Source organism: Nerophis lumbriciformis, linkage group LG09, assembly GCF_033978685.3.
Source record: "Nerophis lumbriciformis linkage group LG09, RoL_Nlum_v2.1, whole genome shotgun sequence".
In the NCBI taxonomy this organism is placed as follows: Eukaryota; Metazoa; Chordata; class Actinopteri; order Syngnathiformes; family Syngnathidae; genus Nerophis; species Nerophis lumbriciformis.
This window is the reverse complement of record NC_084556.2, coordinates 31,959,826-31,986,596: the sequence shown is the minus strand read 5'-3', so window position 1 is coordinate 31,986,596 and position 26,771 is coordinate 31,959,826. Positions and strand designations below refer to the sequence as shown.

The 26,771-nt window shown below is 40.4% G+C and overlaps 2 protein-coding genes across 5 annotated transcripts in view; one reads left to right on the top strand and one right to left on the bottom strand.

Annotated features, from left to right (window-relative positions):
- fam222ba (family with sequence similarity 222 member Ba) overlaps window positions 1-16,370 on the top strand; it is a 93,629-nt gene extending 77,259 nt beyond the window's left edge. For both annotated transcript variants that reach the window (XM_061961941.2, XM_072913831.1), the window contains exon 3: window positions 12,385-16,370. In XM_061961941.2, coding sequence (XP_061817925.1) covers window positions 12,385-13,994 — 1,610 coding nt within the window. In that variant the 3' untranslated portion in view covers window positions 13,995-16,370. The remainder of the gene's footprint in view (window positions 1-12,384) is intronic.
- Window positions 16,371-17,690: 1,320 nt separating this feature from the next.
- The window catches only part of trpv1 (transient receptor potential cation channel, subfamily V, member 1), a 42,223-nt gene continuing 33,142 nt past the window's right edge, over window positions 17,691-26,771 (bottom strand). For all 3 annotated transcript variants that reach the window (XM_061963307.2, XM_072913830.1, XM_061963308.2), the window contains 4 exons: window positions 25,220-25,545; window positions 25,004-25,125; window positions 18,119-18,240; window positions 17,691-18,032 (listed from right to left, as the gene is read on the bottom strand). In XM_061963307.2, coding sequence (XP_061819291.1) covers window positions 17,950-18,032; window positions 18,119-18,240; window positions 25,004-25,125; window positions 25,220-25,545 — 653 coding nt within the window. In that variant the 3' untranslated portion in view covers window positions 17,691-17,949. The remainder of the gene's footprint in view (window positions 18,033-18,118; window positions 18,241-25,003; window positions 25,126-25,219; window positions 25,546-26,771) is intronic.

The following is a 26,771-nucleotide window of genomic DNA, read 5'->3' as shown; positions in this document are numbered from 1 at the left end:
CAACCCCCGTTCTCATCATTCTCACATAATGGTTTCCTTTTTCATCCGCTCTTCAAAGTATCATTAGCAGTCGGTGTCACATCAAGGACTCCAGTGCTCATTGAAACCAAATCATTTGAATCCAAGTGAACTAAAAAAATAAATAACTCTTAAAAGATTGTGTCTAGAGTGGAGTCTGCTTATGTCGACAACCCATCTCTGACAACCAACTCATCAAGTCTTGTCCTCCATATTGTCATTAGTAAAAAGTGGTGTCAACTTACATGGTGGACCGCTTTTCTTATTTAAAAAAATTGATCCGTTTATGTTTACATATGTTGTAGTATTGTCAACCTCCTCATTATCGCTAACCAGTGTGGAATAAGAATGCAACAAAACTACTGTCCAGTTAAACAGCAATATATTGTGTACACCGTGACTTCCTGTTCAGTGAAAAGTAAGATTCAAAATGAATGCTTAACATTAGCCTTGGACTTCATTTATCAACCTTTGCGTAGCCAAGGTTCAAAATTCATACACAGGATTGAACTATAGAATGTGTGTAAGTACAAAAAAAAACGCATAGAGTTGTTCCCTCGATTATCGCCAAGGTTATGTATTAGTCATTCCTATTTTAATGACGTTTGGTTTTGACATATTGATGCGATAACTCAGAATGTGGCAATTTCTTTCTAATTTTACCATAGTACACTAAGGGGGGTAGAAAGTGCAGGATTGAAGTAGAGTAGTTTAAAACTGATATATATATCACAAACACTACTGCAAATCAATGCATCACTAGCACTGTTTACTATGTGTCACAAATACATCAAATGATAAATACCAAATAAATCATCTTCATAATGTGGAATTATGAGATATTCCCACATACACTTTCAATCTGAAATGTCTCCATACGGTAATGTTCACTCTGCAGGTAAATTCAGATTTATTTTTTTTGCCCATATGTGACATCTGATTTTTTTTTTTTTTTAATGTAAACATTACAAAGCCAATTGTTTTTCAGTCTATATAATGTAAAATGTATCTGGTTATTTTTCATGTCAATGTGAACAGTACAATTCAGATTTTTTTTAATAATCTCACCCCAAAAAAATGTACACAAATGAAGGAAATCAATGTCAATAAACCGCCATATCGTCAAAAATACTATATTGCCCATTCTCCTTATATCGCTGGCAAAAAACACAAATAAAATGTGCAAACAATGGCTCGTTTTGGTTTCAATTTCGCTTATGTGGAAAACCACTTTTTAGTGGTGCAACGATACACAAAATGTACAGATTGATTCCTAAATGTCACAGTTTGATATTCTTCCAATAAACATGAGAACTGTTCATGCCTTTTTAACTTACAGTTTATTGAAATTATTAACAATTGTTTCAACGCAGCATGTTCTGAAGCCCGATGTCTGCAACAGAAAAAGGTAGCATGTCAACAGCAATAAAAGTAGCAGTCGATATATTTTGACCTCTTTAAATCATACTAACCCAGGTAAAGTGTGTAGCCCTAGCATGCGTGCTTCTCTTTTTATCTGGTTCTCCTTGTTTTTGCATTGAGTCAATGTCGGCATAAATGTTTGTTGTTTTTCCATCAATGTAGTTTAGAATTGAGTGTGACACTTGCGACACACTGTACAGTTGTACTTTAATGCATGTCACGCTTACTTGCAGGGTGATACGTAATACGAAACCCTAAGTATCTCCAAACGCCAGATCTGAAGGATGGTGGAGGATCTTCGACTTCGAAGTATTTCCTTCAAGCATTATTTATGTTGCAACAAACTTGTAGCTTCTGTCTCAGCGGCTTGGTCGACTATTTCACACTAGGCTGCATTGTCTGCAAGAAGTTGATGAAAAAAATATAATATTGTGTATCGTTCTGCTCGTAGTAATTTCGAACCGAGACCATTATATTGAACAGTTCAATACAGATTAGGACTGCAACTAACGATTAATTTGATAATCGATTAATCTGTCGATTATCACTTCGATTAATCGATTAATAATTGGATAAAAGAGTCAAACTACATTTCTATCCTTTCCAGTATTTTATTGGAAAAAAAACAGCATACTGGCACCATACTTATTTTGATTATTGTTTCTCATCTGTTTGTACATGTTGCAGTTTATAAATAAAGGTTTATAAAAAAATAAAATAAAATAAAAAAATTGCCTCTGCGCATGCGCATAGCATAGATCCAACGAATCCATCCATCCATCTATTTTCTACCGCTTATTCCCTTCAGGGTCGCGGGGGACGCTGGAGCCTATCTCAGCTACAATCGGGCGGAAGGCGGAGTACACCCTGGACAAGTCGCCACCTCATCGCAGGGCCAACACAGATAGACAGACAACATTCACACTCATATTCACACACTAGGGCCAATTTAGTGTTGCCAATCAACCTATCCCCAGGTGCATGTTTTTGGAAAACATGCACCTGGGGAACATGCACCTAAAAATTGCCTCTGCGCATGCGCATAGCATAGATCCAACGAATCGGTGACTAAATTAATCGGCAATTATTTTTATAATCGATTTTAATCGATTAGTTGTTGCAGCCCTAATACAGATACATGTATTGTTGCACCCCTACAGCTAGGGGGCATTGACACAAATAGGTTCCACTGTAGCTGTTTCTCATCTAAACACACACCGCAATAACGGAATCACAGACAGAATCAAACAACTGGCCAATAAAAACGGAATTGACTGTAAAACACAGAATATCATGGAAATTGATATAAATGTGACTGAAATTCCGTAAATATGAGAAGAAAGAAAGTTTGACTGGGGAAGGGAACGCATGTTTCTGGGATCGCTCAATTGTCCTTGAAACACTTAACTGCTCCCTCCCAAACTAGAAAATGTCGAAACGAACTACAAAGATAATGCTGGCCAGGACAACACATCCCACCACAGCACAGTTGCTTGTGTTGTAGACACCACCAATGCAAGTTCAATGTGCAAACAAGACAAACGCCCTAACTTGAAAAACGATTTTTTTTCTATTTCAAAACAGCCTTGAGTCGTCTCTACTCAAGAACTTAGCAGCCGTCAGGCGCCTTTAAAGGTGAACTACACTTTTTTTGCCTATCATCTCTACTATCATCAAGCCAGCCAGAGACCACACCCCATGCGGGCAGAAAGATGGGCCACCCCGCCCCGAGGGGCTCAGAGACTCCCTGCAGCCAGGCGGGAAGACTGCCCCCGCTCCACCAACAACCGGGCCCCCACAAGCCAAACCCCCCAGAAGAGCACGGCGCGGCCGCCCCAGGCTACTTGACTGGGTTGGCCGCCACAGTACCGACCAGCACGGGGCCAAGGGAACCACCCACCCGGCCTGTAGGGACCCCAACGATGGAGATGGAACATCCAGCAACTGCCCTAAGAGAAGAGGGGGGAAAAAGGAGATTACAGACAAGCTGACACAAAAGGTCACTACCCTAGCAGCTGGCTGATTTGCAGCACACAGGTGTGGCTAATCTATGGATTGGATTAGACAAAAAAATCAAACAACGTACTAAAATTATCCACTTTAAGAAACTGTTCAAACTCAAAGTGTTGACAAAATACAAGGAAAAATTATCCTGATAAACATCTTGACAAAGATGAAGTCTTCAACTCCAACACTGAAGAAGATGACTTCAGTGGTTTCAGTGCACAGGAGAATGATGACAAAAAACATCAATGACTTGTGTTTGATCAGCCGTTGTATTGCTTTGTTACAGGCACCGTTTGGAAACAGTTTAGGTATGTAAATAAACATTTAAAAAATGTAAATATATAATTTCACAACGGTAACAAACAGAATTCTAAAACATGTAAATGATATTTGTTAAATAATAAAACTGATTTCAAGTAAAATCTATTATTATTGTTTATTATTTCTGGTAGGCTTTGTGGCGTCCTACTCTGTTCAGCGGGCCGTGAACGCATCGTAAAAACACCTCAATTTCGTATTACTATAGAACATTCACTCTGTTTTAAGAGAGTACAGCTTGTATGTTCAATGTGCACAACTAAATAGCTTTGTTGCTCAGACAGTAATGTGTTTATACAAATTGAGATTGGAGTATGTTGTTTGTTAATGGAGAAATACATTAATGTATCTTGTTTTCATATTAGCATTTAAGCTAGTTAGCTGGCGCCAGTCAGTCCATGAGTTTATCAAAGTGCAATTATCAATCACATTTTTTTGATAATTTTTATTGAAACGGTAATACTAACTGTCTGGGTTTTACCGCGGTTATCATTATTACCGTTTAATGTTATATACCTAATCCCATGCCAACTGCATTCCGCTATGGGAACCGTTACACAAGCAATTGCATGGTATCTGTTTCTCTGCGGCGAAACAGAGGTGTAACATTCTCTGGCCCAGAAACATGTGTGAAAGAAACTAATGAGATATTTGCTCCACCACATTTAGTTTAGTTGTCACAAAAAATCAAGTTAAAGACAGCGTTGACATAATGAGCTCCTATTTTTGTAACCACTATCCTTCTACCACCACTCAAGTCCCATAGAGTCCTGGACTGCTACAAGCTGTCTTTGACACTTTCCCCTTCCTCTATTTTCACCATGAGCGCCACCACCACCAGGGTCGCCGTGCTTCTGCCTGCTTTGCTGCAGCGGAGCCTGTGCACAAAAGAAGTTGTTTAAAGTTAAGAGCTAGCAGGTTTCCGCCAGCGCTAAGGCCAAAGCAGATGCTCTATTTATCATCACGTAGCGCTTGTTAGTAGATGATGGCTGAGAAGTATATCAGGTGCACATAGTTTCAACGGGGTCGTGAAGAAAAGGGCTCATCGCACCGGCGGGATGTCTGAAACACCAGGAAGTGGCCCTTGATCCTCCATTCTTCCAGGCAGAACAAACATGGAGCTCTGCGAGGCCACAGGGCTGAATTTATTTATTGTTTTACATCTCACTGAGATCAAAACCCAACCATCTTTCTTTTACTCCTTATAATATATTTTTTCAGGATATCTTAGTTCCCTGCTCCGTCAGCCTGGCATGCTGTGTGCAGCTGCGTTTTGAAGGAGGTATAAACTCCGCTGTCTAATTTGACACCCAAGCTTTAGACTCAATTTCCCGTTCCTGAGGAAAAAAAATTGTAATTTACATCAGTGTGAGGCACAGCCCCCTACTGCTTAAACCTTGTTCAATAAAAACAGTAGTTTGAATAAAAGAAGCCCTAATTAGAGACCTGCTGACTGTGCACTTGTGTGCCAGCAGCGGGGTAATTAACACGTGGCCAAACCAGCCCCTTTCTCCTGCTTAGCTGGAGATCTGAGATGATTCACTCGTCGCCAACAGCAGCCACCTTCAAACTTTACTTGCATCCTCATTAACCCTCCCTTGTTACTTAAAGTTATTCAATTAATCCAGGTTTGAAGTGAAGGGTCAAATGCTAATAGGCAACACTTGCTTATGAGCACACATAATCAACAGCCCTTACTTTTTACTCCATTTAATTTTCGCTAACCTATTACATATGCCCATTATTTGCTTCCCTGTTGGAGATGGTCGTTTCTCACTGAATATTCCAATTCCAGTGATTTATTAAGATGTCTTGTGTTGTACGTACTTGTACAGTATCTCAACTTTCTCGCAAATTAGCTTAGACTAAATCACCAGCGCCTTTGCTCGTTGCAAGAAAGCAGGGCACTCCATTTTGCCTCAGGACCCAATTAATCAGCATAACGCCCTTCCCTACTGCCTTTGTTTTGTTAGCAATGCATAATCCCTTTTCCAATGTAATGGATTGGTCAGTTTCCAGATGCAATGCATTGCTTTTGTAACCACTCACTATTGTGCTACAAATAGAGGCAAACAAATCAAAGCGAAGGGATGATTAGAGGCTGTGGCAGCGAACATACCCAGTCCAATGTTATGCTAAGGTTTAAATACAGAGAGGTTACAATACTTTGAATAGGGATGTTCTGATCATGGTTTTATGCTGCCCATTTCGATACGATTATCCTATAATGAGATTGGCCAATACCAGTACCGATCATATGCGTTAACTGTAAAAATGTTTTTAACATTATCAACACAATATTTAAACTCCTTCCTTATTCAATGTTATTATATACAATTGTTTGAGTGAAACAATACCAATAGTACACAATAACTACATTTTTACTCATTTAAATAATTTTTGCCCTCAAAGTCCACCTGTGTCCAAGGAATTTTTCCCTGAGTTTGTAAACATGAATCCATCCATCCATTTTCTACTGCTTGTCCCTTTCGGGGTTGCGGGGGGTGCTGGAGCCTATCTCAGCTGCATTCGGGGGGAAGGCGTGGTACACCCTGGACAAGTCGCCACCTCATCGCAGGGCCAACACAGATAGACAACATTCACACACTCGGGCCAATTTAGTGTTTGTAAACATGAATAAGAATGCAAATTCCTGATTTCATTGAAATGTTGCCACGCTTTAGAGTGTTTGGGCTTACTTTCTATCTTCGGTAACTTCTCTGACTGCATTTTTTTTAATTTCCCTTGCTTGTTCTTTTTTGGAAGTTCTACCCCCGAGAGTTAGGTTGTGGGTTAGCGGTACAAGAAAATAAAAGCACATTAAAAATTGTATTAAGTGACATGTCGACAATAACAAATAGTTGACATCAATAAAAAGTTGACAATGTAGATTACGTCGACTAATCTTTGCAGCCTGAGTAATGTGTACACTGAAGAAGAAAATTGACTCAAACACCCAGTGCTTCTCAATCATTTTCTGTTACGCCCCCTTAGGAAGAAGAAAATATTTTGCGCCCCCGCACTGTCCACCGTGTCTATAAATAGTATAATTTGTCTAAAAAAAAATAAAAAAAAATAGTATAATTTGTCTCTAAAATTGTTATAACTATACCTCTGCATAACATTGTAAGATTATTAACACTAAAGGAATTAACTCAGCAGCCTTTCCTCGTCTCCCACCGTGCTTACAGTGAAGCCAAGTGCTACATACGCTTAATCATATTCTGGTATGGAAAAAAAGGCATGTTGCCCGAGGTCACATGCATCCGCCCCTGGCATTGCACCGTGCCCCCTCCCCCGGAGAGCCCGCCCCACTATTTGACAAGGACTGCGTTATCTTGTCATGTAGCTGTTTGTATTTACACTATCCAGTCTAGATACAATACAAAAGCTCTGTAGTGTCAGTGTACACTAAATAATAGGTGCCAATAATAAACATATTTTTTGATACAGTACCTCCCTGACACTAATACTGTGCCCAGTGAGCATATGTAATTGTAAATGTGTAAAAAAAAAAAAAAAAAAAAACCCATGGTATGGCTCCCAACAGGTGGGACATCTGCGCACACACATGTAACTTCACTATGGATAAACAAACTGCATTGCCAGGTCCATTATGTATATTGACATCATGAATAATGTGAATACCATTTAGTAATTCTGTAGTCAGCGTTCATTTCAGAAGGTCATTTATCATTAGCGATGTTTTGACAGCTGAAGACTATGTGTACTTGTGTGAAGGTGCATTCATCCATCTGTGTTTGCTTGCACTGGCATTTATTCAGTGACAGACATTAGGGCCTCTGCGTTGGCGGGTGCCGGCTCGCGCTCCTTGGCCCAGACCCCGACATTAATGAGGCTGCCATCAGCAGGCTGGACAGTTTGTCACATAGCAGCCCCCCTTGTGTACCGCCCTATATAGACCCTGCACATCACTGCGCATTGTTTCCTGCTCACAAATAAAAGAGGAATTAATTAGCCAGTTGGCACAGTTGATTGGTGCAGACGGTTTCGAGTTCAGTTCCATGTCTCATCCCTTAAGCTTAGTCAGGTCGCTGTGAGACTGAGTAGAACAGCCAACTTTGTATGAAACCACAAACGTTGCTGCTTTAACAACTGACTGTAACGTATTACTAATCAATTTTACCTAAACTGATAAGGCTATATTAAATAAGGATGAGTTGACTGTTATTTTGTCCTCCTTGAATACGCTGGACCAATATTTATTTGAGTTTTGGCTCTTCTTTGTTTTTGTTTTTAGACGTACAGCGTCTTTCTTTTCTTCCCCTTATTTCTTCTTTTTATATGTTTTTTTTAGCAGTATATGCGATCTTTCCAGGTGGGTGTTTGGCAGCCATGCTTTACTGAAAACAAGTTTGCACCCTGCATGCGCTTCACTATGTATTGCATCAGCCAATGAGGAGGCTCCTTTGTGGGCTCAAATGAGTTTGTTTTCCGGGGTTTTATTTACTAAAATGCTTCATTATAAGGCACAGACAGCACACAGATGTACATTTTTAAAGAAATTATTACTGTTACGAAATACTGTATAATGCTACGTTTTTTTGTTGTTAAAGATTATAACTTGGGTACCCCAGCTTTAAGTCGACGTCGACAGACTTGCTCAATTGTATCCGTCAACATAAGATCTTAAAGTGATCGTTTCTATGAAAAAGCAGTCAGTTTATGTCAACATGTATCTTCATCATTATCGCTGAGCAGCGTGAAAAAACAGCAAAATAACAAATGTATAGTTATGCAGTGTAATAACGCGCACACAGTGACTTCCTGTTCAGACCCAAGTCAGCTTTAAAATAAAAGCATGGTAGTAGTAACCTGTATTGCTGAGTTGCAATCACGTGACCCAGAAGAATTTCCAGCCTGTTCTAGGTTTTAGGCAATGGTCTAGAGTCCCATTAGGCTACTGCTTATTCACCTGTATCAGTGCAAATCACTGCAAATTTGTGCGTATTTTGAAAGGATTTGAGGCAACTATAAAAGTGATCATGGAAAATGATTTAAAATGGGATGAGTAGATTTATACACTCTTAAGAAAAATAATTTTTGAAAGATTTAAACCATTTATATCACCAAGACGTTACTGCTCACTTCGACCTCACTTCTTTCGACACAAGGATTTAAAGTAGAAAATATTGGAGGCACATTAAGACTTTAAATCTGATGGGTTCAACAAACTAAGTAATAATTCATGAAAGACAATGTTGGACTTTTTCATGCGTTGCTCGCTAAGCACCGTGTTTGATAAACGAGTGCCGTGCTGCTATCATCGTGATGCTTTAACCATTTAATTTTCTGGTACAAATGTTAGTCTCAGATACAATTCATGTATGCAGTTGTATGCAGGACACACACGTGCGGATGTTGTTTCTGGACTTCAGCTCAGCATTCAACACCATCATCCCACAGCACTTGGTGAGCAAACTGGCACCCCTTAGATTCAGTACCCCCCTATGCAACTGGCTGCTCGACTTCCTCACAGACAGACCCCAATCTGTGAGAGGGGGCAACAACACCTCCAGTGCCATCTCCCTGAGCACCGGCTCCCCCCAGGGCTGCGTCCTGAGTCCGCTGCTGTTCACGTTGATGACTCATGACTGCTGCGCCAGGTCCACTACTAACCACATTGTGAAGTATGCGGACGACACGACAGTAGTGGGCCTCATCCGTGACAACAATGACATGGACTACAGGGAAGAAGTGAAACATCTGGTTGACTGGTGCAGAACCAACAACCTGGTCCTGAATGTCGACAAGACCAAGGAGATCATCGTTGACTTCAGGAAGCACCAGTCCAGCCACGCTCCACTCTTCATCAACGGCACAGCGGTGGAGATAGTAAGTAGCACCAAGTTCCTGGGGGTGCAAATAACTGACAATATAACCTGGTGCCTACACACCGGAGCTCTTGTAAAAAGAGTTCAGCAGCGCATGCACTTTTTGCGTCGGATGAAAAGAGCACAGCTCCCTCCCCCCATTCTCACCACATTCTACAGAGGCACTATAGAGAGCCTGCTGACCAACAGCATCTCTGTCTGGACTGGAGCCTCAATGCCTCAGACTGGAAGTCTCTCCAGAGAGTGGTGAGAACGGCGGAAAAGATCATCAGGACTCCTCTTCCTCCTATCCAGGAGATCGCAAAAAGCCGCTGCCTGACCAGGGCTCAGAAAATCTGCAAAGACTCCTCCCACCCCCACCAAGAACGGTTTTCACTGCTGGACTCTAGAAAGAGGTTCCGCAGCCTCCGAAGCAGAACCTCCAGGTTCTGTAACAGCTTCTTCCCTCAGGCCGTAAGACTCTTGAACGCATCATAATTAAATTATCCCCTCAACTCCCCCCAAAATGGATTAACTCGCTGGAATAAAAAAGACAATATAACATACATCAATAAACATGGACGCATGTGGAAAAAGTGCAATATATTTATCTGTACAGTAACCTATTTATTTATATATGCACCTTATTGCTTTTTTATCCTGCTCTACCATGAGCTTATGTAACGAAGTTTCGTTCTTATCTGTACTGTAAAGTTCAAATTTGAATGACAATAAAAAGGAAGTCTAAGTCTAAGTTTTTATGTTGTGAAATTCATATTTTGTCTCATTAAATAGCTAGAGTTGTCCCTGTAGCTAGTGATATAAAGATTCAGTATGCTGTTGAGCCTATGAGAGATTTATTCATCTAGGTTATTAATACTATTAAGGATATTGTCTTGATTATAACAAATATCACCAAAGATGCAATAATGTGGCCATCAGAGTTGAATATAGCACTTGGCTTTCCTACACAACAACAACTCAAAAGTCAGTCAATCAATCAAAGTTTATTTATATAGCCCTAAATCACAAGTGTCTCAAAGGGCTGCACAAGCCACAACGACAAGCTTTTAGTTTCTGTTATGAAAATGGACAACAAAAATTGGGTGGATTGGACCAACAATCACAATATTTATTACTAGGACTTAACATGACGTTAGTTTATTTGCACTAGTAGGCCTTTGTAGTTATATTTAGGCATAGCAACCACAAAAGAACACAAACGAATGCGATCTCTTGTCCTTTTCTTACATTTATTTCTGCTATTAAACACAATTAACATAGTAGAGAAAAACCTTGATTGTATCACAGAAAGTTTCTCAAACAAATCAAATGTTCAAACAAACATTTTACAAAGTGATCGCTGCAGACACAAGCATGGTCCGATTGAATTCTACGAGATAAAAGCGACATGTTTGGGAGATATTTCTTTCGACGGGAGGAGGCAGTGTCGACAATGCTGTAGATTTTTCCTAAATGTTTGAAACCACACATCACTTGTCCATTGTTTGTTTTCGACTTATATTAAGCTAGCAAAACTAGAAAAAATGTAAAAAAGCTAAAAACAAAAACACTTAAAAAGCACACAAAGTAGCAGAGTAGCTAACGACAGCACTTGCTGTCCTGACTGAATGTGCATCAGAGAGCAATCAGCCCGGCTGGGCTGCGAGGCACACAATGAGTGGATGAAACGTTTGTAAATGAGGCGAGCTTTGTACAACACAGCATATTTCTATTTGGCCTGTGGTTCGCAAATCGAGGTTCCACTGTACAATATGTCAACAAACTGCCGTGGATTAAAAAAACATTTATCACTTAATGTCTGTGGACAAAGTCACAAGTAAATGTGCAAGCAACAGCTAGTTATGTCGGCAACCGCTTATGTCGACATCAGTCAGCCAGTCAAAGGAGCGTCGGCATGAACTGGATCCATTGTGAACGCAACCAACTCAATTGCAACATAAAACAAGTTATATGGTATTTCAAAAAATATGCAGCAATACCGCCCGATTGTAGCTGAGATAGGCTCCAGCGCCCCCCACGAACCCGAAGGGAATAAGCGGTAGGAAATGGATGGATGGACATTATCAAGCACCTGCATATCTTTTTTTTTGTGTCTTAGCTCTTTCAAACGGGCTGCTAAGTGAAACACATGCTCAGTCACGTACAAACACAATCATCTTGTCACTTTGACTGGTTAAATATAGCCTGGATGCTTAGCAGGTGTAACAAACGTCTGCTAGCTGAAGCCAGAAAAGTCTCCATGCAGATCAGAGATTCTGCTGATGTATCTAATTACTCGTCTGCTGTCACGTCGCGCTCTTTATACAGCCTCAAGGAACATCATTGCCACACATTTTACACCCAAAAAGGTATTAAAAAAAAAAAAAAAAAGCAACAATAATACTAATAATGAAGTACATTAACATAGCGCTGTTTTCTAGCTACACTGAGAATCCAGCATTCATTCACACTATGGTGGTGGTAAGGTACATTTGTAGCCACAGCTGCCCTGACGGAAACATTAACATTCATTCACCAGAGGGAGTGGCAGTGGGTTTAGTGTCTTGCCCAAGGACACAATGACAGTGACGAGGATGGTGCCACCCCATTTTCTTATTTCTGTCTGATGGTTGTGTTTGTTTGTCAAAAACTAAGAGTATTGTTCTAAAAAAAAATGGCGTTGGGACCCAACTGTAATGATACAGAACTGTCTCAAATCAAGTTGATGCTAGCGAAAGAATTTGCGTTTCTAATAAATACGATTTTCACTTTATTCTTGCAGGGGACACCACTCAAAGGATGAGATCCACCCCCTTCCCAACCCCTGCAGAATTGGATGCCTATGCTAAGAAGGTTGCCAACAACCCCCTCACTATCAAGATCTTCCCCAACAGCGTCAAGGTCCCCCAGCGGAATCACGTGCGCCGCACAGTCAACGGGCTGGACACATCAGGCCAGCGCTACAGCCCTTACCCTTCCTCTCAGGCCAGCTCCAAGACCGGCCTCCTCGCCATCGTCAAGGTGCCCGCCGTCAAGGGCATCCTCAAGGATTTCGCCGGCAGCCGGGCTCGCCTGCACCCTGAAGTCATCATGAACCACCTCAGCGGACCTTACCAAGTGGCTTCGACCAGCACTTTAAACCATCACCCGACTCTGTCCAACCAGAGCTTAGCCCTGCAACCGCAGGACGCACCTCAGACTCTACAGATGCCACTCAGACACCCTTTCACCATGGCCCAGCACCCTCAGGGCCCACCTAGACTGCAGACTGTCTCTCAGCACCCAGCCCTCGGTCACCCTCAGGTGCCCTCCACTGTCTTACTCCAGCAGCAGCAGCACCTTCAGCAGCAGCAACAGCAGGCACCACCCGGCCTGCAGGGGAGCAGAAAGCTGCCGGATGGCGACGTGCCGCCCAATGTGACCGTCTCTACCTCAACCATTCCGCTCCCCATGGCCACAGGGTTGCATCACGGCCGCCAGCCGGACTTGAGCACCATTGTGCACCAGATCAACCAGTTCTGCCAAGCTCGGGCCCACAGTGCTGGCTCGGCATCCCTATGCGAGGGCCAGATTGCTAACCCAAGCCCCATCAGTCGCAACCTGCTCATCAACGCCTGCTCCAGGGTGTCCATGTACAACAACTCCGCCGCCTCCGGCTTCCCCCCACCCAACTGCATCGTTGGCCCTCATGAGAAAGCCACCATCCCGGTAGGGGCCCTCGCTCCACCCACCGTGACCATGAACCACTTGCCTTCCAACCACACAGATCTCAAGCAGCAACAGCACCCTCAACAGCATCTGCAACCACAAGCCAATCAGCAACAACAGAATATGCGCTCTTGGAATCAGCCTCAGTTGACCCACCATATTCAGAATTGCGTGAACCAACCCAGCAAGCAGCCCCCGAGGGAAGCCACCTTCCATTTTAAGGGAATGAGCTACCCTGCAGACATGTGCGTGGGTCAGCCGTATGTACTCAAACCTCCTATCGAGCGGCCCACACCCTCGCCGCCCGTCAACAACGGCATGATGGCCCACTACAACAACGGCCACTACTTCCAGTCCCACATTTGGAACAGCGGCATCCTCCCCACGCCCAACAGCGACAGCTCCGGCTCTCAGGACGTAGCCATGCCATTCCACGGGGCAGGCCCAGGGGGGTGCGCCGCGCTAGAATGCGGGCCCCCTGGGCCTCCCCATTACCGGCTACCACCGATCTCCTCTGCCCAGACTAATCTGATGCAAACCACAGATTACATGGGCGGGGACTTCCAGGCGCCCTATTTCCGCGATCAGAATCTAGGGTTGATGGTTAAGATGCACGGACCCCCTGTGAGCAGGGAGGTCGGGGATGGCAGAAGTGCTCTCATCCAGCATCCAGGGTACAGATAAGCTATGGCTTTGTCTCCAACACTTTCTTTAGTCTTAAATGAATACGTTTCCTTCATGAAGAATAGTATTCTTTGTTGATACATCTTGCAAGTGATCAATTCTTTTATTTATTAGTTTTTTTTTTGTTAGTGAATGCTTTTACCTGGAATATTTAGGACAAATCTACTGTGTCATTCCCTGCTTTCTTGCCTCACGTTCAGCGTGCGCCTGGATCTCAACAGATCCTGTGTCAGTTCCACTTCACACATTTGCAGTAGGGATGTTCCGATCAAGGATGTATGCTGCTGACTGCGATACCAATTATCCATGAGTGAGATTGTACGATACCAATACTGATACTGATCAGATGTATTAACTGTACATTTTTCTCTGTTTTAACGGTGAGTGCTATTGACAGTTTAACAATGTCAACACAATATTCATACTAGTTCCTTATTCTGCCACTAAAGCCCTCCGCCGTCCAATGAGTTATTCCCTATATTGGTAAACAAACACTCAAAAAATATATATATTTTAAGAAATTAAAAATATTAACTTAATCACTCTAGTATTGATCACATACTGATATTGTCCTTTGTGTTGACACTACCAATTTATGGATCGATCCGCCCTCCTCTGAAGTGTTGTGTACTGACTGTGATAATGCTGACACAGCAACAGTTGTTATATTATCCTCTCTTTAGACTTTCATTAATCTACTTCATTAATCTATTTGCTAATTCAAGGTTAATATCTGCTGCAACGTGGTTCCATCAACACTTCTTAAACTTTACTAAGCACTTATTTCTTATATTGTTTCAAGCTACCTTAGCTGCTAACTCATTTAGCTATTGGCATACCTGCTCCTGCTTGCTCTTGGTGTGTAACATGTTTAGCCTCAACCTCCAGTGATAATGTTACATAAGATACTAAAAAAATGCCGTTTATTTGTCGTAATGGAGGTGATTATTAGTTTAGGGGAGCGGCTTCACACTGTGTATGGAGATACACATTTAACTGCTAGCCAGTCAGCTGGGATCTAAAAAAAAATACAGTGTTAGCCAGAGGGGGTCAGCGTTTGTGATCGTCATTAAAAGGCATTAATCGACAATGGCGACCACATACTTTTTCATGAAATTGGCCGATGCTGATCAGCACATCCCTAGTTTGCAAGGTAAATAGAGAAAAGTTGATTCCTTCCTTCTGTTTTGTTTTTACATTTGAGGAATTTCTGGCTGTAGATGATTAGGCAAGAAAAGACTTCCAAATCAAGCCAGGAAAGTGTGTGTGTGTGTGTACGTACGTACGCAGAATGACATGTCATTATTTATTTGTGTGATATTGAAACTTGATTCCTCGCCATCAGGTTGTATGTACATAGCAAGGAGCCAGGAGGGAGCGCATTTCTGCTCCATCTTGCTTCAAATGCTGCAATGAATTCAGGTGTTTCAAAAGAAAAAGGAAAAAAGTGCAGTGTCACCGGGCCAGGAAGGCTTCGGTTGTGACGTTTAAAGTTAAACATCAGCCAAAGTCCAACACTGACGGTTCTGTTTGAGAGATGTGCCATTTGTTTGACTTTATTTTACACAGCATTTCTTTTTCCGGAACCATGACAAATATATTACTTGAATGTGGAGATGATTTGCTTTGCAGGCCAAACAAGAGTACATAAAGTACATAGTGTTACTTCAAGTGAAGTGTCGTTGCTACTGATTCTCATGTGAAGACCAAATTGATCACTTGCAAGATCACAGGAAGTAAAAACAACAGACTTGTCTTTTTTTTTAAATATATATATATAAGTTGAACAGCAAATGCATTGTTTATTTTATTGTACACTGGCTTACCTACTAGACTACTGTAACATTTTAACGATGAGTGTGAGTGTTGCCAGGTTGTGTGCGTGCGCGCGTGTGTGTCACAATTGTTTGTTCACCTAACGACCCCTAAAAAGCCTTAATTGTTTGGTCCTTGGACTTTTCCTCAAGCATGGTTTTAATGACAACCCCAAATAATAAGGAAGAAAGACGTGAGCATACACAGACACAGCATTTCTTTCTTTGTCTTCTTTTTATTGACTAGACCAAGCAATTCCTTAGTGATTCGTTATGAGAAGCAAGGAAAGAAGTGATATTTTCTAATTCTAAAGTATATTTTAGCAATGTGTAGTTACTGAGCTGTAACTTCCCCCAACCCCCAGGTTTCAAAGCTTCAGTTTGCAGTCGTGACTATTTATAATACTTGATTCACTTGGTATTTAAGTTTTTGTTTTTCCTCCTTGCTGTGAAAAGGAAGAAGGTCCACAGCCTATCTTTTGTCATCTTTTTAAGATGATGAAGAAGCAAGAAGAGCGTGAGAATTGTGCTACTCTTTTTGTAATATTGTAATAATAAAATAAAATTCTAATTTATGCTTTCACCTGGTCTGAGACACTCTTTGGGTTATGTTTTGCATTCATTTTGAAACAATCATAAACCCTCCATTGGAGCTTCGTCATGTCATGCATGTTCTCTCAGTGCCTGTCCTTCCACGTCCCCCAAAAATCTATACTGTAGACTATTTGACAGTAGGTGTGACTGCAAATTGTTAACATGTGATTGATTGACAGTTGACTGGTCCTGGGGCGTACTCCAGAAAAGCAGGTCAAGTGAAAATGTTGAGTATATCAAGCCTGAGATGAAGGATTCAGGGTTTTCCGTTGCAAAAGACAGGTAAGTAAACTCAGCCAGTTACCATGGTAACTTACTCTCAACGTAACCTACTAGGTGACAATCGTTTTTTTTTCTCAAAATATACTATCATTATAAAATACTGATAGGAAAACCATATTACTTGATTTTAGGTGTTTAATATTGGATTTGTTTAGATTTTTTATTTTTTGTTTTTGATCATTGTAAATATGACCAAAATCTATGCTTTATCCTATTAGCAAAAAAGACGATTTTTGTTAACCTTGATTTCAGATATTTAATCTGTCTTATTTTATTATTATTAAAAACTGTATACTTTGTGTCATTCCATTATTCTAAATACAACGAAAATCTGTGCTATATAATGTTAGCAAAGAATGAATATATTCTATCTATACCTGACCTCAGATATTTAATCTGCCTTGGTGATAAATAAATATCTATTTTTTGGAATTTAATTTTTGTACATATAAATATTGTAGTACATCTTGTTAGTGAATTTTTTTAAATCTTTATTCCAGATATTTAAACTGTCTTTGTCATAAATAAAAATGTTTATTAGATTTTATATATATATATATATATACTGTATATATATGATATATATATCGTATATATATATATTGTATGTATATATATGTATGTATATATTATATATTTATGTATGTATATTATATATATAGTTGTATACATGTATATACACGTGTATATATATGTGTATGTATCAATCAATCTTTATTTATATAGATATGATGTATATATATGTGTTTTATATATATATATATATATACACACACACATATATATACACGTGTATATACATGTATACACACGTGTATATATATATATATGTGTGTGTGTGTGTATATATATATATAAAACACACATATATATATACATACACATCTATATGTGTGTGTGTTTTATATATATATATATATATATATATATATATATATATATAAACCACCAATGGGATGTTTGTTCTGCCTTTCTTTCCAAAGTAGAGACAGAGTAGGCTGTTTGGTTATGGTTTAGATTTATTTCAAACTTGCATACAGTTACAATATGATACATTAGGAGATGCAGAATTTATTTAATCCTACCTACCCTTTTCCACTTCACAGCAAATCTGTTATTTTTCTATTCTCAACTCGTACAATTTGTTGTAATGAAAATCATGATCACAACTGACCACGTTGTATGTTATTATAGCACCACTAAAAGAAGACTTTAACAAAACATAACCCGTCCAAGAATTAATGTTGCAATATAAGATGGCTACTTCATGTGTGGGTGATGTCCCTCATCTCAGTGGACTCATAAGCTCCTCTCCTGCTCTCTGAAAATAAATTTATCCAGCTCCTCCCTGTGGAACAAAGTGGAAGTGTTCACGACAGTTAAAAAGGGGGGGGAAAGAATACTAGTATGAGTGCGTTGAAGTTGCAGCAGCACCTCGGTTTGTTCTGACAGGCTGGTTGTCTGAGGCCATCTGACGGGTTTGATCGCAGTAACCTGGCTCCTCGCTGATGTTTCTCAGGTTGATGTTCCATTTGTTCCAGTTGACTTCCTCCACTCTGCCATGACAGGAGGAGGACACGTTCATCGTTGTGGAGGAAGAACACTGATACAGGTTGCTTTGTCAGCTCTACACAAAGTCCTAATTCGGGTCACGGGGTGAGTCCCAGCTGACTCGGGGTAAGAAGCCACGTACACCCGGGACTGATGGTCAGCCAATCACAGAGCACACACAAACAACCATTCACACATCTGTGGGCAACTCTCCAGTTAGGACAGGTGTTTTCATATAAACCACCCATGCTTCAGTTTTGGAGCGTCCCAATCCGATACTGATATTGTATATCAGTCTGATATCAGAAAAAAAGTAAGAGAAGATATCCGCTTGCAAGTAAACATTTCCAATATAAGCTCCACTACAAGCAGTCCTGCAGCGTGTTTACTTGTGTTAAGGCAGTTGACATCGAGATGTATTTTAGTGAAGCCATTTACACAATGTATACATAGTAGCCTATGGGCTACTAGGAGCTAGCAGCACACAAATTAGACATATGTAATAAGTGTCCTTAAATGGACAGTATTGTAGTCTAAAACAACACCTTTGTCAAAATAAACACATTTCAAATAAATATTGTTGCATATTACAGAAACGTATTAGAAAGTATCCAGTAAAAAACGTATTTGCATCAATCAACTTTCCGTGTCATGCCCTATTTTTTATTTGTATTAATATAACCACTAGGTGTCACTAAAGCACAAATCTTCACTTTAAAATCAGGTTAGGAGTTTCTCATACCGACAATATTTCTCTGAATAATTTCTTTTGATCAAACTGGTTGGCCGATCACAATATTAACCCGATATCAGAAGAGTCGTAGTACACACTGTTAATATTTTGTAGTGTAGAATGTTACAAAAGGTTTGATCAAGTGAAATTAGTCTAACAGAACGATAGTAGGTATGAAAAACACTAACATTATGACAGATTTATGCTTTTAAAGTGGAGCGTTAATTTTTGTGGTCACAATAATTCCTTAAATTAAGGGCATGACAAAAGAATTGAACGATATGGACACTTTTGTCACTAGACACTTTCTAGTAAAGCTTCTGCCTTGGAGACTTTGTATATGTAAGTACTATGCATCTATAATTAATGTGTAGTTGTTTATATTGGAAACATGTCATAATTTAGACTGCAATATTGTTCAATGACGGACACTTGTTACGTATGTCTAGATTGCATGCTTAGCTGTTGTGTAGCTGCTAGCTCTTAGTAGCCTATAGCCTGCCATGTTTACATTTTGTAAATGACTTGACAAGAATACAAGAAAAGATCATTTACATGTGTGCTTATTGGAGGACATTTAGATGTTAACTGGCTGTCTTGTGGTATGCTGGCATGTTGTGGTGATTTGAAATTCCAGTAATGCAGAGGACCGTAGCGTAGGCAGCTTGCAGGTAAGAAAAGTTGTATTTCTAAATATCACAGCAACAAGATCCAGGCATGTGTTGCTTATATGCACTTGTGAAGTGTAGCCGACTCACAACTGTAAACATAACATAAAACAAAAACGTAGCTTGTTATATCTAGCCAGTGATGGGCAAGCTACTTGGAAAATGTATTAAGCTAAGCTACAAGTAACGCTCGATTAAATGTAGCTAAGCTATAGAGGAAGTTATCCCTGGAGAATTGTAGCAAGCTACACGGCAAAAGTAGCTTGTTACAGAAAAGCTACAAACATTATATTGCCAAAAGTATTTGGCCACCCATCCAAATGATGAGAATCAGGTGTCTTAATCTCTTGGCCCGGCCACAGGTGTATAAAATCAAGCACTTAGGCATGGAGGCTGTTTCTACAAACATTTGTGAAAGAATGGGCCGCTCTCAGTGATTTCCAGCGTGGAACTGTCATAGGATGCCACCTGTGCAACAAATCCAGTCGTGAAATTTATATATATATATATATATATATATATATATATATGTATACATATATACATATATATAGATATATATGTATACATATATATAAATATATATTTATGTATATACATATATATATATATATATATATATATATATATATATATATATATTTATGTATAAATATATATTATAAATATATATATGTATGTATAAATATATGTATATGTATATACATATATATACTGTATATATGGTAAATGAGTTGTACTTGTATAGCGCTATTCTACATTTTTTTAAGGAACTCAAAGCGCTTGGACACTATTTCCACATTCACCCATTCACACACACACATTCACACACTGATGGCGGGAGCTGCCATGCACGGCGCTAACCAGGCCCATCAGGAGCAAGGGTGAAGTGTCTTGCTCAAGGACACAACAGACGTGACTAGGATGGTAGAAGGTGGGGATTGAACAGTAACCCTCAGATTGCTGGCACAGCCACTCTCCCAACTTCGCCCACGCCGTCCCGCATATATGTATGTATATATGTTTATATAAATATTTGTATGTATGTATGTATGTATGTATGTATATATATATATATATATATATATATATATATATATATACATACAAAACCTGTGAAGTTGGCACGTTGTGTAATTTGTAAATAAAAACAGAATATAATGATTTCAGATCCAAGAGTGTGTTGTGTGTTGTTTAGGAACAGTTGTTAATGGTTATGTGCAGTAAAACTTTTCATGAACTCACATCACGTTAATGTGTGTTCCTAAATTTGTGTTGGACGTCTTAGATGAAGAGAGCAGTCATGATTTTGGTTTACAGAGTAAACAACTACAATTAAGGTTTTGGGCATTGTTTTCTCTAAACACATACATTTGTCTAAATATGGCCAAGGACACGCATTATTCTGGGTTTCCTGGACGTTGTCATCACTAAAGGAAAAATCTAATCTGCGAGAAAAAATCCCTCAGCCATTTTTAATTAGGTTTCCTTTTTTTTGAGTGGTCAGTTTGAAGCGTCCTTCTGTGTCATGTCTTGGTGATCATGTTTAGTTTGGCTATGTTCTGTTTGGTTTTTGCACTCTGTCAGTTCCTGTTTTTTCACTCCCTGTTTTGTTTCCATGACTACCAATCAGTTCACCTGTCCTCACGACTCACGCACCTGATTCATTTGAACTCACGCACCTGTTTTCAATCACCACATGACTATTTAAGCCTGTCATTTTCTGTTGGTCGGCCTGGCGACATCACATTCATGCTCTGCACTCTTGACACGCTGCTTACTCTGTCCAGGTCATAGTTCATGCTGCTCTTTTCTTGCCACGTAAGTTTTTTTTTAATGCAAGCCACTGTTTTGTACCCCCGCTGTGAGCGCCTTTTGTTTGTTCCTTTTTTCGATAGTTCTGCCTTTGTGCTAGTTTTGTTTTATTAGCCTTGTGCACGCCTTTTGTGTGTACTTTTTATAGTCTATTATTAAATCATGTATTTAACTTCACGCCATGTCCGGTCCAATTCTTATGCATCTCGGGAAAACAAACCACGCCAAAGTCCAAGTCTTGACATTCTGTCTCCGACCCCCTCGTCGTCATTACATGAGTGTCTTGTTATGATTTTGCTACCTGGTTTCGATGACCCGCCTTACCTTGCCTCTTATTGGTCAGTCCGTAATGTTTCGCCGTAATCTTAGCCAATTGTGACTCATCATACGAACACCAATCATCATGGATTTTCTCCGTATGTATGGATGTTCATCCAGGTCATTGCATTTTTAGCCTGGATTCACAGTCCTTTCTCTCTCTTTGTGGCTTGTAGCTTTGATGCAACCTACCTCGCGACATGGGTCTAAATGTAGCTAGGCTACAGGAATAGCTACTCGTTCAAAAAGTAGTGAAGCTACTGCCAAGTAGAGATGCGCGGATAGGCAAATATTTCATCCGCAACCGCATCAGAAAGTCGTCAACCATCCGCCATCCACCCGATGTAACGTTTGATCAGAACTGCACCCGCCCGCCATCCGCCCGCACCCGCCCGTTATATCTAATACAGACGATGCAAGGCATTAGTGAGGCACCTGCCAACTACTCCGGTTTTCCCGTAATTCGTACGGTTTTCATCAACCTATTCCGGGTTACGTTGCAGTGATAAAAAATACGGTTTTTCATTAATTAAAAAAAAAAAAAGGGTGAAAACTACGCGAATTGCACCTTGTGCAGACAAGATTTTTCGATCGGACACGGAGGAATTAGCGATGTAAAAGACCACTTTGGGACAAAAAAACACAAGTCTAATGCCGTTGCTAGCGATACAAGTGGAAAACTTTCAACGTTTTTCGTCGCCCAAACAGATTCTTTGGATGTGATAAATGCCGAAGTTTTATTTACGGAGGCAATAATTGAGCATGGACTTCCAATCGCACTGGCTGATCACATGGGACAGTTAAATGTTTGTAATGCAACCTTTAAGAATCATTACGCGGTGATCGCGGTCCCAAAAATAAACTTTTCTTGCATGATAATGTCCAGAAAAATTTGCTTTATATTACTATAGAGTCCTTTTAACGAATGAGTTTGATGGTTTATCACAAACCTTAAATGAAAGAAGTCCTTTGTTCTCCTGCACCACATGCGCTTTGGCCTTGCTTCGTGTTTGGTGCGCAATCCTGTCGGCTGTATTTCACAGCACGACATACTGTTAAAAGTGTTTATACTATTTATGCTTTCAAGTCCAAGTTGAAGAAATCTTGTTAAATGTTGACAGCATAACTACCAAAATACAGAAGTATGTCCTTAATATTTTTGCAGTGCTATTTCTGTTGAAAAGTTCAAATGATTACATTAGAGATGTGATGTGCCACTTTTCAAGTGTCTGATGGCTTAAATTAATTTTCATTAATTTTTCATATTTTGAATTCTTTTGAAAGGCTTACAAAAAAACTACATTTGAATTGTAATTCCATGCTATTGACAGGACTATTAATTTTAATGAAGTTAGCTTACCATGTTTACAGTATGATAATTGTGATAGATAGGCAGTAGATTATACAAGCTTGGACAGAAAGTTAATAATGACACCAATTTTTTTTTTAATGGAATTGTTTAGTACTGTTTTACCATTTGTTTACTGTAAAAAGTGTTTATACTGTTTATACTTTCAATTAACAAATTGAAGTCTTGTGAAAGGTTGACAGGATAACTGGCATTAACTGTCAAAATAATTTCAAACTATTGAAGTTAGCTTACAGAATAAACATGCCAATCAACCCATATGATTTTTGCTGTAATATTTTTGTTTTGAAAAGTCACTGTGACTGATAGAAAAGTGATGGTTTTAGCAACATTTTAACCTGTCTGAATGCTAATAATCATTTTGCGTCGGGGGGCGAAGCCCTGAACCCTCCACCAGGACTTTGTCCTGGACCTACCGGGGCCTGCGGCCCTTGGACCCTGGCTACTAGGTTTTTCTGATTTCAAAAGTTGGCAGATATGCTGAGGTTATAAAGCTTTTGCCTGTTAAAGAAAGGAGACTGATCCAATGCAGCACAGACTTTCGCGTGCCACGCTGTCACGACCCAGACGCACACTAGTGCGCAATCATATGGGAGCCGCGCTGAGCGCACTTCCAAGCGCGTCTCGCTGCCGGCGACGGCCAGGTATGGGCCCACGCTCCAGCGCCATCCATTTTCAGGGCTAGTTGATTCGGCAGGTGGGTTGTTTCACACTCCTTAGCGGGTTCCGACTTCCATGGCCACCTTTCCTGCTCTCTATATAAACCAGGGTGAGCCCCACCCCTTTCGTGAGCGCACTGCGCGCGGAGTGACCCCTGTTACGCGCCCCCGGCAACAGGGGTGGCGGGCAAGTAAGCTGCGCGGGCGGAGCGCGCAGAGTGACCCCTGTTACGAGCCCCCGGCCACGGGGGTGGCGGGCAGGTAAGCTGCTTACCCGCTGCGCGTGACGCCGGCCGCGGCGAAGGCGGACGAGGCGGGGTGTCGGTGCGGTGGGCGCGGTAGTGACCCTGGACGTGCGTCGGGCCCTTCTCGCGGATCGCCTCAGCTACGGCTCCCGGTGGGGCCCTCTCGGGGGAAGGGGCCTCGGTCCCGGACCCCGGCGAGGCGTCCCTTCTCCGCTCCGTAAAAGTGTCCATCTCTTTTCTTTTTTTTTCTTCTGTTGTGGCATATGCAGCAGGTGCCTGCTCGTTTTTCGTATGTGGGTAACAACATTTAACTATGTATATATATTTCCGAATTGGTTTAACTGCCACCCGCAAAAAAAAAATAAATAAAAAAAATCAATAAATTTAAAAAAAAAAATCTAATTAATCCGCCCGACCCGACCCGCGCGCGGATAAAATCTTATTTTTTTTTATTTCATCCGCCCGATCCGCGGATCATCCGCGGACTCTGCGGTTGTGCCCGCAAACCGCGCATCTCTACTGCCAAGCTACTGGGAAATGTTCATGGCCAACAAAACAGTTGCATGTAGCAAACAATGGCCCAGCGTCCACATGATGTTGGGACGGGTTTAAACAGGGGAGTGATTAGGATTGGCAACTGGTGTGAGTCCTGATTGGCGGTGTGAAAACTCAATGCGCAGAGCAACAAGAAAATGCAAACAAAGGAGGAAAGGAGCAAAACCTAACACTAAACTAAGGAGAATAATACTAAACACAAGGACAGAACATGACCTGGCGTGAAAGGTCATAACCTGTCTAGTTTTACAGAAGTAAACAAGCTGCAGGACTCCTTTGTATCAGAGATATTAGATTCAAGCCGATATCATCCCATACATGTTTTTTTTGTTTGTTTGTTTGCTGGTATTGGAACAATTTCAAATTTTGGCTCAGGGAACCCCTCATTTGTATGGATGAAACTGACCTGAAACAGCGTCGGCGGTCTTGCTCGGAGGTGGTGCCCAGGTTTTTATCCACCCCGCAGCGAAGCCTCTTCCTCAGACAGAATGGCAACCTTTTCTCCATATCCAGAATGGTGATGGCTCTCTGAAAACACACACACACACACACACACACACACACACACATCAAGTCAAATCTGCAGATGCTGCTCCTTGAGCCCGTTCACAGCATGGCCGACCTGTAGCTTCCAGATGCTGGCGCTCTCCGCGGTGATCTTCTCCACGGTGCGGTTCATGAGGGCGATGAGCATGTTGAAGAGCAGGATGTAGGTGAGGATGATGTAGGAGATGAGTAACACGTAGAAGATCTCCTTGTACTTGTAGTCATCGGTGAACTCCATGTCACCCATGCCGATGGTGAACTTGAAGAGCTGCAGCGTGGTGTAGGAGATGTTATAGAAAGTGGGTTTGACGCATTCGGCCTCGGGGTAGGTGGGTCCGTAGAGGCGCTGTTGCTTTTTGGTGTTGTTTTCCGCTGGGGGCTCGATGAGCAACGTGACCACCGCTGTCACAAACATCATAATGTCAATCACACAATTATTATTATTATTATTATCACTTTTGTTATCATTATTATTTTTATTACCATGTCAATAACACTATTATTATTATTATTATTATTATTATTATTATTATCATCATGTCAATCACACAATTATTATTATTACTATTATCATTTTTGTTACCATTATTGTTTTTACTATCAAGCCAATAACACTATTATTATTATCATGTCAATAATACAAATATTAATATTATAATTATTATTATCATCATGTCAATCACACAAGTATTATTTTTATTATCATTATTATTTGTATTATCATGTCAATAACACTATTATAATTATTATCATTTCAATAACACCATTATTATTATTATTTATTTTATTATTATTATTATAAGTCTGAATGTGGAGTGAATGAATAATGTGTTCTCATTTCTCTGTGAGCGCTTTGAGTATCTACCCGATAGAAAAGCGCTACAATCTAATCCATTATTATTATTCATGATTATTATTATTATATGTATGTCAATTACGCTGACAGACATCAAAATCAATCAAGCACAGTTCAATAGAAAAGTTGGTAACACTTTAGTATAGAGAACCATTAATTAGTTGCTTATTAAAGTAACAAAGACTTAATTTAGAGTTATTTGGACACTAGGGGAACATATAAGGGTTAGGGTTACTAATAAGCAATAATTCTGAGGTTATTGAGGGAAGACTCTTAGTTAATGGCTTACTGGTTGTATAATAAGGCCATGCAGAATAAGGCATTAATAAGTACTTAATAATGATTAATTAAGAGCCAATATGTTACTAATTTGCATGTTAATAAGCAACTAATTAATGGTGATTATGTGTTCCCCATACTAAAGTGTTACCGAAAAGTTACATTTTCAACATTTCTACAGTTTATGGGACTGGCGGTCTTGACCTCAGAATGTAGAGATGGCGGGCGACGTGCAGGTAAAATGTATTTAACTACAAAATATAGTGCAGCAGGAAAGTGCACAGAAAGGCACAGCAGGCATAGGGAAAAGCAATGCTGCATTGAGATTCAAAGCAAAACAAGGATCATGTAAAAGCATCCTGAATGCCAATCAGGGACAGGTGAGGAAGCCAGCGCTCACACTGGAGAACAGGTGACAAAAGAAAGGAGACATACAGGAAGTAGAGCTGAAAATAGGAGCACTGGAAAGGAAACAATACCAAAGCACAGGAAA